General features: G+C 39.4%; 1 protein-coding gene across 1 annotated transcript; it reads right to left on the reverse strand.

Annotated features, from left to right (window-relative positions):
- Positions 1-12,266: 12,266 nt before the first annotated feature.
- On the reverse strand, positions 12,267-13,001 carry LOC131429402 (mitochondrial import inner membrane translocase subunit Tim16). The gene is made up of 2 exons (XM_058593480.1): positions 12,608-13,001; positions 12,267-12,553 (listed from the first exon to the last, which is right to left on the reverse strand). The coding sequence occupies exons 1-2, from the start codon at positions 12,768-12,770 to the stop codon at positions 12,315-12,317; spliced, it is 402 nt and encodes a 133-aa protein (XP_058449463.1). The 5' UTR covers positions 12,771-13,001; the 3' UTR covers positions 12,267-12,314.
- Between the last annotated feature and the right edge of the window lie 799 nt (positions 13,002-13,800).

The following is a 13,800-nucleotide window of genomic DNA, read 5'->3' on the forward strand; positions in this document are numbered from 1 at the left end:
GTTCACTGTAACAAATTTCATTTCAGTAGAGAAGATAAACTTGTCAGTCAAACGGGATAATAACACTGCAGCAACCCACATTATCAGATCCGAATGGATTCCGAATCAATTCCGAATCGGCGAGAAATTTTCATTCGGAATTTCATGTGGAAATCATAATGAATTCCGAATCAATTCCAACTCCAGTGCAACAACCGATTCCGAATGAATTTCGCCTACAACCGGTTGATTCGGAAATCAGTCGGAATTGAGTGAGAAGATGCGGACTGAATTGTCAATTTGTCTTCTTCTTCTTCTTCTTCTTCTTCTTTCCCGATTTTGCACGTTTTCGTGCTGACTTTCAGTTTATTTTTAAATGAAAACATTACATAACTGATTATACACATTGAAATCTTCATGTTTTTCGGATATACAGAACTAGTAAATAACCAGTTCTTCTTAGAATTCCAACATAAACTGTTGAAATTCGCTGGAAATTAACAAAACGGCCTACCTTAGTCAGCATCATACATTCCTCTAGCTGGAGTGTAATGAAATGGCTTAAGTCGTCTAAATTTTACACTAACAAATTCATAAAATGAGCGAATATTCAATGACATTTATAATGTCACTGTCAATCAGGTTGATCGAGCAGCCAACTCAGGCGAAAATTCTAGCACTGAACCGATCGAGCACTGAAAAATCATGCAGTCGAGTAAGAATTCATTACGCATTCCGTCATTTCGATAATGTGGGAAGCAGTTCTGAGGCTTGAGTTAGGGGTCTTGAATTTAGTACTGCTATAGGTTATAGGTTTCAATTTCTTAGACGGTTTCGGAATAATTCTTGATTTGCTACATATAAGTTTCATAGCGACAGTGCCATCCGAATACAGCACATTTGTATATAAACAAGCACCGTATGCCTGGTTCGAGGAATCGGCAAACCCATGAAGATCAATTCTGATAGCCGCGGTAGAAAGGATCCAACGTGGAATTTTAAAATCATTTAATTTCAACAAGTTTTCGCGGAATGATTTCCAGCGTTTTTCAATTAATTCAGGTAAAGGAGCATCCCAATCAGCTGTAATAGCTGCGATTTCACGAAGAAACAACTTAGCAGTTGTTAAGACCGGGCCGATTATTCCTAACGGATCAGAGATTCGTGCCACCTACTCAGAATGCTTCGACGCGTAATAGATTGCTGTAGAACAGCATTATAAGATGGTACGCAAAACGAAAAACAATCTTCCTTTGGGTTCCAAGCTACTCCTAACGTCTTCACAATTGTCTTCTCATCTATGTTAGAAACATCCACTCCATCTCCTTTAAGTTCATCTGGTACATTTTTGATAATAAAATCTGAATTGGAACACCATTTATGCACGGAACCACCCGCGATCCCATTTCAACCAGAATATTAGTTGATTTTCTAAATTCGATTGGTTAAAATTTGGTACATCTAATCGGTTGTTGTTTTAACTAAACTGTCATTTTTGTTTTTCGATTAGCAGACATGATGGTTGAAACAACTAATTTTGCTGTTTGAAAAAAAAAAATGCTGTCAATTAGTAAGGACACATACCTTTCAATTTCAACAAATATTTTAGTTGAAATAACTGGTGTTGTTATTGAAACAAAATTCTGTTAGTTGAAAAATAAATCGGTTTTATTTGGTTTAGACATTGCAAATAGTTGAATCAACTCAAACAATGTTATTGATTTACGAAAATAATCAAAATATACTTACTGATACACGTCATGATCTATTTGAAATAAGTTCGGTATGTTGAGATTCATGAAATAAATATCGTTGTTAAAATATAAACAGTATTTTATATTGACATTAGGGCTGGGAAAACCACCGATCACTGTTGATTTCAAGTGATCTTAACCAAAGAATAAATTATCATTACGAAATCAGAACTAATTTTGATTTTTGTATGATCATGATCATGTCAAGTCGAGATCAGTAAAGATCTAAATTCTAAAAAATACTTCTGATTCGATCGGAAATGATTGATGCAGAAAAACGTTTTTAATCAGCAAAAGTGCCCTGAGGGGAGAGTAAATTAGCGTAATTTAATGTGAGTATTGAAAGATGATGCCTTCAAAGGGTTGAACTAAAGTTATGCACTGATAATTTTAGTCAATTTATATGAGGTTGGGTTCAACCGCTGGGAATTGGAATTTTGCGACGGCAATTTAAACGCGCCATTCAATCGCAGAGCGTTCTGTGTGTTTGAAACCCTTCGCTCCTGGTACTTTTATATATTAAATTCATGTCAAAAAGCGTTTTATTGCTAATGCATGAACATCATCATCTATATCAAACAGATGGAAGTAAAACAATCTGCTGGAAGTAAATCAATGATAGAATTTGAAGCATAAAATTTTTGCGCATACCTGGAAGACTACGAGATGATCATTCATTAACATTTTCTAATTTGTCACCAAATCATTTTCATCTTAAACAAGGTTAACTTTATCACAACACCGCTGTTAGATAAACACTTGTTATCATAAATTTTTCAAATCGAATGAACACAATTTCACCAAACGCTTTAACCATCAATGTTGTTTTCATTGACATTTTGAAGCGACGCGAACAGATTTCAACTAAAAAAGTTGTTGATTTTGCATTGCGATTATTGTTTTGCTTTCAACTGTCTCCGGCATTTGACAGCATTCAAAACAACATATTTTTCAACTACTTGAATATATGCAAATCAAGAACCATATTGGCTGAATCAAAAATAAATTAGTTAAATCAACTATCGCAAAAATCAAAAACTGCGATATCGCAATATTATGATCGAAGGGTTCTCCGTGTGTGCTTCAAAAAAGCCACACCGCAATAGTTCCATAATTTCTTGTTGTAACTGACATGCTTCGTTCAATGTTTGTGCTCCGACCAGGGCGTCATCAATGTAGAAGCACCTTTCGACTGCAGCTGCTGCGAGTGGATAATCTTCAGCGTGTTCAGAAGCCAACTGTTTGAGTGCCATAGTAGCAAGAAATGGCGATGACGTCAGTCCATACGTTACAGTCTGAAGATCAAACAGCTTCAGGGGTTGATTCGAATTCTCCCTCCATACGATGCGTTGAAATTTCCTATCTGGATACTGTATACCGATCTGCCGAAACATTTTTAATACATCAGCCGTAACGAAATAGCGAAAGCAACGAAAATTCAGCAATATCGCCACCAAATCATTTTGCACTATGGGCCCCGGTACAACTCTTAATTTTGTTGTTGTGCTTGACGGTTTGAGTACGCAGTGGTGCGGGAGATAGAAACCACTATCATCGTCATTCGTTGGATCAATTTCCAGCATATGTCCTAATTGCTGATACTCACGAATGAATCGTTTGTTGTTGTTTGTTGCTCCAGTGTAATCGCTATTTAATTTTCGGAGGAATTATACACTGTAGTTCTTAAAATCATCACATATCCACAATTCATGTTCGTTCTTACACACTGGACATTTTTGTGCAGTTGTCGTTGTAAGCGTGTTGCTTTTTGTAACCGATCGTGGAGTTTTTACTAAATCCGTACTGGTTTTTGTGTTCATGTTGATCTTCTCCAAAACTTTGCAACGTTCCGTTTGAAAAGCTCATGGTTGCACTGTATTCAGGAAATTCACCTGGGACTTGGATCATTTTACAATCCTTACGTGTTGCAGTATCAATTTTCGAAGAAATTAAGTTAATTAGCATCGCTTCACCCAATCCTTCAACATGAAGTTCCAAATTTTTCAAGGCATCTACATTCTTTGAGCAGTTATCCACCAGTTTTCGCAAATCTATCGCACTCTCTTTTGTTATTTTTGGTAATTTATTCAACGCATCAATATGTCGATCGATGATAAGTCTCAGGTCTTCATATCGTTCTGTAAGCATTTCCCAAGCAGCATCATAATCGTTGTTATTAATGATGTCTTGGTCTATGATGCCTGTAGCTTTTCCCGTCAGTGAATTTCGCAGATGATACCATTTAATTGCCGGAGATTCGTTCTTGTACCGTGCCATGATTGTCTGGAACATACATTTTAATGATAGCCAATTCTCATAAGAGCCATCAAACTGCGGCAGCGGAACTTTTAGTGGCGGAAACTGGGATGAATCAGAACCAGCGGAGACCACCGGAGGGGCAACCGTTACAACAGGTGATGTAGTTATGGATTCTTGCTTTACAACCGCTGCGATCAAAGTATTCAGTTTAATTACAAGTTCGTTGTAAGCCGTCTCAAAAGCGATAATTTCTTCTTGTTGTTCATCGTAGGTTTCGTCAGAAAGCGGCATCGCGTACATCGTTTTTTGCAATTCACTGACTTCATGATAACAGTATTCAAATGAAGTTGCAGAAAATGAATATTTGTAAGGTTTGAATTATCTTCAGTGTCAGATAGTGGACGCTGTACACGTAAAAGTCTAGATTTGATTGCCTTTTTCTGACGCACTAGTACATCGAATTCTTCTTCCATTATTTTAGAATCTTCCGGAAAACAGAAAGAATTCATCCATAGTTAATTCAAGTTTATGCTGTCGGCCTTTAATAATTAAATATTCGTCCAAACAATGTTTTTGAATCAGTTGGTGATTTGTCAATTGATTACTGTTTCTCATCACTACTACCAAAGTGAAAAGGTTTAATACGTTCTTTCAATTTTTTATGAAATCTTTATAAATCTGTACTGAATTTATTAAATTTGTTTAAAATCTGCATTCTGTATTAAATCTGTATGCACATTAAAAAATCTGAATAAAACAGATAAATCTGAATAAATTGTATATCTGATTAGCGGCCCTTACACGATCATTAAAAGTGTCATTACTAAGTAATGACACTTCTGCTCAAACGCTCGTCATTACTGCATTACTGTACATCATTACTTTTTAGCATTACACGTTCATTATTAATGATGAGTGTTTGTAACTACTCCAGCAATAGCAATAGCAATATTTTTATTTTCGTTTAGCTGAAAATAAATTTGATTTGCCATTGAAACGTTAAGGTTAATGAAATATTAACAATTTAAATCTACACTTTGTCATTTTTTCGCGTATAGTTCTAAAGACATTCAGCACTTCCACAAAAATATAAGAAGAAGAAATAATGTTGGTAATGATGGAAAATCCGGAATTCCATCATTTTTTTTTTTTTTTATTCAAGAATATAATGTTTAAGGCACACTGCTTAAGCTCTAAGATGCCAAGGGCTTTTACTAATTTAAAATTTACGACTAACTTAAAACTAGGGTTGTATCATTAAGTAATGTCATATTTGGGTCGCAGTGGTTGACTTTGGCAGATCCAGCCTTCATGTGGTGATCGGCCGGTGATCTGAATATTTCATGAGAGTCTTCCATATGGCGTTGGAGAATATTCATGTTGGCCGCATTCTTCGGTCCGTGTGGGTCCGCGGGAAACACCCCCAGGTTACGAATACCCGGCGGGTGGCCCGCATGCTGTTGATAAGTTTCCGTGGGCGATGATGGTGTTGTTACAGAAGAAAATGAAAAAAAAAATATAGCGAAGTAAATATTGCGTAAAACGGAGTAAAAAGGGGATATGGGAATGAAATGACTAAAACGACAGAGATCTAATTAGTTGACATCGAGATGGTGAAGAGACGGGGAGGGGGGAAGCGAAGGTTAGTGACAGCAAAAAGATCTTGTTAGTTCCGATGAAGATGGTGGACAGATGAGGAATCGGGATAATCGGCGGAAGTTAGTGTCGAACCTGCAGTTGAGAAATAATTCTTAGCCACAGTTGAAACAACGTCGATAAATAGGAGGAACTTTCTAAGCCAGATGTAACAGATTACACTTGTATATTAATGTGTTTGAGAAACTGGTATATGAGAAGCATATATGAACTATCCCGACTCGCCAACACATCCCGAACCGGAACCTCAGGCGGTCTACCTCGGGCCCTGAGGGATTCCAGTAGCTTCGACCTGGCGTCGCGATACTCTACGCACGACCACACGACATGCTCGATAACCGTCGCCACAGGTGCAGAGCCCGTTCTCCACGATCCCGATACGCCGGAGATGTGCGTTGAATGTATAGTGATTTGACATGAGTCGTGACATAACGCGAATGAAATCACGACTCACGTTCATCCCCTTGAACCAAGGTTTCGTCGATACCTTAGGGATAATGGAGTGTAGCCATCGTCCCAGTTCGTCATTGCTCCATGAAGTTTGCCAACTTTCGAGAGTTTTCTGACGAGAGATACTGAAAAATTCATTGAAGCAGATTGGTCTTTCATAAATATCACCTTCTAATGCGCCCACTTTAGCCAATGAGTCTGCCTTTTCATTGCCCGGAATGGAACAATGCGAAGGGACCCAGACTAACGATATTAAATAAGACCGTTCAGATAAAGTTCTCAAATGTTCCCGTATTTTCCCCAGGAAATATGGGGGATACTTTCCTGGCTTCATTGCCCGGAGAGCTTCTATTGAGCTTAGACTGTCCGTGACAATGAAGTAATGGTCTTTGGGCAAGGTTTCAATGATCTCGAGGGTGTACTGAATAGCAGCTAATTCTGCGACGTAAACTGAAGCCGGATCACTGAGTTTGTAAGAAGCGGTGATGTTTTGATTGAAGATGCCGAAGCCTGTGGACTTGTTAATGTTTGATCCGTCAGTGTAAAACACCTTTTCACAGTTGACTGTTCTAAATTTATTATAAAAAATATTTGGGGCCACTTGAGGGCGCACGTGAGCCGGAATTCCACGAATTTCTTCTCTCATGGATGTGTCGAAAAACACAGTAGAATCAGAAGTATCCAAGAAATGAGCACGGTTGGAAACAAACGAAGAAGGATTAATATTCTGAGCCATGTAATCAAAATACAAGGACATAAAACGGGTTTGAGAATTAAGCTCAACTAACCTTTCGAAATTTTCAATCACCAGAGGATTCAAAATGTCGCGTCGAATGAGCAAACGATATGAGAGATCCCAGAACCGGTTTTTCAATGGGAGAACACCCGCCAGCACTTCGAGGCTCATCGTATGAGTCGATTGCATGCAACCCAAGGCAATACGCAAACAACGATACTGAATTCTTTCCAGCATGATGAAATGAGTGTTCGCCGCGGATCGGAAGCAAAAGCATCCGTATTCCATCACGGACAATATCGTCGTTTGGTACAGCCTGATCAGGTCTCCTGGATGGGCACCCCACCACGACCCGGTTATTGTACGAAGAAAGTTGATTCTTTGTTGGCATTTTCTTTTCAGATACCTAATGTGACATCCCCAGGTGCCTTTGGAGTCGAACCAGACCCCGAGATATTTAAATGTGAAGACCTGAGCTATGGTTTCACCCCCTAGTTGAAGCTGTAATTGTGCTGGTTCTCGCTTTCTCGAAAATACAACCAGCTCAGTTTTCTCCGTAGAGAATTCGATACCCATTTGAAGAGCCCATGTGGATAAGTTGACAAGAGTATCTTGTAACGGCCCTTGCAGATCGCCAGCTTTGGGTCCTATAATAGACACAACGCTGTCGTCGGCAAGTTGTCTTAGCGTGCAAGATGTGTTGATACATTTATCGATGTCGTTTACGTAAAAATTGTATAGAAGGGGGCTTAAGCATGAGCCCTGAGGAAGACCCATGTAACTGAATCGTATTGTCGACAAATCACCATGCGCGAAATACATGTGTTTCTCAGACAATAGATTATGTAAAAAGTTGTTCAAAACTGGCGAAAGACCATGCTGATGCAGCTTCTCAGATAAGATATTTATAGAAACTGAGTCAAAAGCCCCCTTAATGTCTAGGAAAACTGACGCCATTTGTTCTTTACGAGCAAATGCCATTTGAATTTCTGTTGAGAGCAACGCAAGACAATCGTTCGTTCCTTTACCCCTGCGGAAACCAAATTGTGTATCTGAAAGTAAGCCATTAGTTTCGACCCAATTGTCTAGACGGAAGAGAATCATTTTTTCGAACAATTTCCGGATACAGGAAAGCATAGCAATCGGCCGATACGAATTGTGATCGGAGGCTGATTTTCCTGGTTTTTGAATGGCGATCACTTTCACTTGTCTCCAGTCATGTGGAACAATGTTGTCCTCAAGGAACTTATTGAATAAACTCAACAAGCGCCTTTTGGCGGGGTCTAGCAGATTTTTCAACAAGTTGAATTTTATTCTGTCTAATCCCGGGGCTTTATTGTTACATGACAAGAGTGCAAGTGAGAGCTCTACCATCGAAAACGGTGTTTCGTTTGTATTTGGTGTCGCGGCGCGGGTGATCTTCTGTTCCGGAACAGAGTCTGGGCATACTTTTTTAGCGAAATCGAATATCCAGCGGTTGGAATATTCCTCGCTTTCATTCGTGGTGTTATGATTGCGCATTCGTCGGGCTGTGTTCCAAAGAGTACTCATAGATGTTTCTTTCGTTAAGCCGTCTATAAACCGACGCCAGTAACCGCGTTTCTTGGCTCTAATGAAGTTCTTAGTTTTAACGTCTAACGCCGCGTAATTCCGGTAATTATCAGGTGTTCCATTTTTTCTGAATATTTTATACGCGGAGGCTCTCTCCGCGTTTAAATTTGTGCACTCTTTGTCCCACCACGGGTTGGGAGGACGGATGTTAGTTTTCGCGCCGGGTACACGTTTCGTCTGAGCTTGAGTCACGGTGTCGAGAATCAAGCCAGCCAAAAACGTGTACTCTTCCTCCGGAGGAAGTTGTTGAGTTCTTTCAAGTTTCTCAGATATCGAGGTCGCATAGCTATTCCAATCAATATTTCGTGTGAGGTCATACGAAACATTGATTGTCTTCGATGGTTTTGAGCCGCTGGTGATTGATATTACGATCGGTAGATGATCGCTACCGTGGGGATCAGGAATTACCTCCCACGTGCAATCCAACCGTAGCGATGTCGAGCAAAGGGATAAATCCAGCGCACTTGGTCTTGCTGGTGGTGCAGGAATCCGTGTCATTTCTCCCGTATTCAAGATTGTCATATTGAAGTTGTCGCAGATATCATGGATCATAGTTGATCTGTTATCATCGTGAAGACAGCCCCATCCCGTACCGTATGAGTTAAAGTCTCCTAAAACCAACGTCGGTGCAGGAAGGAGCTCTACGATATCACTGAGCCACCGATGCCCAACCGAGGCTCTTGGGGGAATGTAGATGGAAGCAATGCAAAGGTCCTTACCTTTGATTGTAACATGACATGCGACAACTTCAATACCTGGTATCGAGGGGAGGTTAATGCGATAGAAAGAATAGCACTTTTTGATCCCCAAAAGTACTCCTCCATAGGGATTATCTCGATCCAGACGAATAATGTTAAAATCGTGAAAGTTTAAGGGTATTTCAGAAGTTAGCCAAGTTTCGCACAATGCAAATGCGTCACATTTCAGATTGTTTACTAGAAATTTAAATGAATCTATTTTTGGGATAATACTTCTGCAATTCCACTGTAAAACAGTGATTAGATCCGTGACCTCGGTGGATGATTTAGCCATCGAAAGATACAATCGCTGAAAGAAGGGGCCAATTTGCAGTCAACTGCTTCAAATATGTTTTTACTGTTGGCATGAAAGCAATTAAAATGCTTCTAAGAGGGTCTGAAATATTGAAAGTTGTAAAAATCCAGTCCACAACATCAGAGAACTTTATAAGTCCAGCACCTAGTTGGTTCTCTGGTGGATTTTCAGGGACGCTTGGGGATTTTTTAGTCCCTGGAAGCGGTGGGAATTCCATCTCGGAATTGAGTTTTCCGAGACCAGGAGCTTTTTGCTTCGGTGATTTTTCCCGATTCCCGTTAGCTGTAACTTTTCGAAGCCCTTCGGAAGACACCTTCGAACCCTTACTAGGTAGCTTATGAGAAGATTTATTCATTCTTTTCCTACAGCTATGAGGGACCGCTGAAGATGGACCTTCCAAAGGGTCGTCAGAATCGCTCTCGTCAGTTGACAAGCAGGCATATGGATTCGTTGCCTGTTTAGGAGGGGTGGCACTCTTAACCATCTCGGCAAAGGAACGCTTGGAGTGTTCCTTCAGGGAACGCTTCATCCGATCTCCTCGCAGTTTGTAAGCGGGACAGTCAGAGAGGTCATGCGGACCCTCCTTACAGTAGAGACACTTTTCAGCATCCTTACCGCAAGAGCCGTCCGCATGAGCTTCCCCACAGTTAGCACAACGTGGCTTATTGCTGCAATGGGTAGCTGTATGCCCCAGTTGTTTGCAATTGGTACAATTCATTATCCGGGGTACAAATAAACGAACAGGCAAACGAACCCGGTCCAAGAGGATGTAGTTGGGCAATGCCGAGCCGGCGAAGGTCACACGATAGGAGTCTGATTGGGGATAAGACTTTGTTCCATCCCCGGCGATCGATACTGAATGCAATCGCTTGCAATCCAGTATCTTGACATTCTTAAGTGAGGGGTCTTTAAAACAACCCGCCCCGTACTTAAGAATATCCTCGCAAGTCAAACTCGAATCGGTGACCACACCGTCGATTTCGACTTCACGAGCTGGCACGTAGACGCGGTACTCCAGCGTAAAAGGATCATTTTGAACAAGCTCATTAGCCTGTTTTGAGCTGGTAAACAGGACCCTGAGCTTGTCTGGCCGTATTCTATCTATACTTTTTATGGTATTATATCGCGAATTCAGGTCCCGCGATATTTTTAAAATATTCAGTTTTTTTTCCTTTGATTTGGTCCGGAAATAGACCGCGTAAGGCCCGGCCGGTAGTGCGAGCCCATCAGGATAGCTCTTTATGCGGGACTTTTTACTGACAAGGGAAGTCTCCATTTGAACATCGGGAGCGGGGGGGCAGGTTTTAAATTAGACATAGCGGAACTACTTCCGCGCAAAAACAAATGGTTCGGGGGGAAATATAATGGTCAAATAAAGAAATAAAAATAAACGAAGTAAAGGTACTTAACTAAGATCCAACGGGGGACACCAAGCTGGACTTCGTCGATCGGCGTATCGCCGCTTTGATGATGTGCAAAAAACCTCCGAGAGGAAAAGGCACACTTATTTATAATCCTCACACAATGGCCGCTTGTTTATAATCCTCACACTTGGCCTTGATCGGCGAAACAATAATCGGCTAACGGTACCGTTTCGATCGATTGCTCGCAATAAGGCACTGTTCTATTATATAATGCGAAAAAAAACCTCTAAGAGGAAAAAGCACTATTGTCTATCACACAATATCGTCCGACCACTTTATCACACACACACAACTGGTTTTCAATGCTTTCGCAGTAAATCCAAATCACGTCCGTTCGCTCGGAAGGTTGAAACGGCAATGGAATTCCATCATTATTCGTGTCATTACTGAACTCGTAGACCTTACACGATCATTTAAAGTGTCATTACTTTTTAGTAATGACACTTTTAATGATCGTGTAAGGGCCGCTATTGTGGCTTTTTGGTGGCATCTTAATAAGACTACGTTCAAAAACCAGCTGATTGCTCGGTTCATCATGTTGGTTGCACGAAGGTTTGACGGTGGTTCAAAGCATCACAATACTTGTGGCCCAAAACGCAAGGATATCAAAATGGATAAAAAAGAGAGTGAACGAAAAGAAAGATTCCAAATAACTTAAAATCAAGTAAAAAGTAGTCAAATAATAGTTACTTTTTTTTTGTTGTGTACTGGGTAGAAACAAAAGCGTGCATTGAAAACAGGTTTATTTTCACTCAAAATTATGTTGAATTAAATTACAGCATATTGTTTACAACATCCATAAAACGTCAATCGTAATCAAAATAGTAATCAACAACTCAAAAATTTTATTGCTGTAGAATAAAGCAAAGTTCATAGTTTTCATCATTCAATAAGAAATTGATGTACAGACAACATCAATAGTATCACCAATAATGACAAATAACTCATATCGTGCCTCTCGTAATGAAATAAGCTCGCTTCTTAAGGAACAAAGGCAATTGAAAGCAACAGAAGTAAAATTGAAAAGTATGATAGAGAAAATTAACAATCAGCTCAACCATTTATTGGTAATTTCATAAAACGTTGGAGTTATTAATATAGATTTTTAATTATGTCTATTTTTCAAGGTTGAGGAACTTCAGTTGAAATCGAGAGAACTTGATCAAAAGTATCCGGATAGTAGTTCTGCTGGAAACAATTTAATAAAAGATCCAACTGTAACATCTGATGTTATTAACAAGCAAGAACTAAATTTAAACGTTCGCAAAACAACTTTATTGAAATCGTTAGAAGAAAGTGAAGAAGAAGATGACTGACTTGTGATATTGAATAAATGTTATTGCATTATTTTGTAAATTTATTTCAATTATTAACAAACCTCTAGACAATAATTTATTTAGATTGCCCCTGATCTTGCGTTTCGCTACTCTCCTGTTTGTTATCCGGTGGTTTGCTAGCTTTCAATTCCTGATCTATTCGCTCCTTAGCACGGAAAACTTTCGATTGAAGGTAAAAGGATCCACCCTTAGCTTTGTCGTTCACCTGAAATAAGTGCTCATAGTTTTTCTGAATCTCTTGAGGCTCAAGTTTTGATGTATTCAGTATCTGCTGAGCCTCTTCTAAAGTCATCCCTAAAATAAAACCAATCGTAGAGAACAGAATATAAATTATAAGCAAAACATTACCAGTCCTAAGGTTAGCAGCTACACGACTTTGCCCTTGTTTTCCACCCCCGGCTCGTTTAGCGGCTTCTTGTGAGGCTGCAATCTCCTGCTTTAAAGCTCGAGCAAAAGCCCGGCCTACGATTTGCGTTCCCAGAACGATAATCTGCGCTATATATTTGGCCATTGCTGTGTTAGTCGCACCGCACTCACAACAATCCTAGTTAAAAGGTATCAAAGCGACGTATGCGTAAACATAAAGGTATAAATCGTTCAAAACATCGATCAGTAATTAATTGTACATTATTTCGCATTTAAGTGCAAAATTACTTAAAAGTTCTTGTTATTTTGATTACACAACACAACCGCTTAAAATGTACACACATCATAACCTCGTGAGAACCGAGAATAAATAAAAATGACATTGACAAAGCTGCCAGGTAATTTTATCTACAATCAGTATTCGATCCAAAAATAAGTTTGTACAAAACCTGTGTCCACTTTCCATGATAACTTTGCAGAACGGAATTATTTTCGGGAGCAAAATAAACTGGTCTCGACAGTTTCATGCGCACTGTCGGAAATACATTTTAACTGTGTTTTCCCTAGCAAGTTGAAGGTTTTAAAGGGTAATTGCCAGTCTGTGATCGCAACCGGAAATCTGTGAAAATCTGTCATTTCTAAAATGTGTGCAGCATATTGAAAATCATGCAACACAGATGAATTTGTGAACCTGGCATCTCTGGACATTGAAATAAACAAAATTTTCTCGAGGGGTATGAAACAAGGCAGTATTAACACTAAACCACAGATGCAGTGATGTCAACCCTACGGATTTATCCGTAGGTCTACGGATTTCTGTCTTTTCTATGGATCTACGGATGAATCATATGAAATCTGCGGATTTAGCATTATTTTACCAGAAATCTCCTGATATATCATTATATCTCTTGATATAAAAGGAAAATAATTAAATATTGTAAAATAGTCTGTATATTTTTTTGCTTGTCAAATTAATTTTGTAATCATGCATCTATTAGCCATCGATATGGAAGCCTGCCTTTGTGGATTAGAGCTTAAAGATGTTAAGTTTATGTAAATGTACTAGTATAAGTACACTTGAAACCAAATCTACGGATTTGACTTCAACAGAAAATGGCATCAATGCAGAGATGCTGTATTGTCGCTTCCCGATAAAAACACGTTATACCATGTTC

The sequence above is a fragment of the Malaya genurostris genome, chromosome 2 (genome assembly GCF_030247185.1).
Source record: "Malaya genurostris strain Urasoe2022 chromosome 2, Malgen_1.1, whole genome shotgun sequence".
NCBI lineage: Eukaryota > Metazoa > Arthropoda > Insecta > Diptera > Culicidae > Malaya > Malaya genurostris.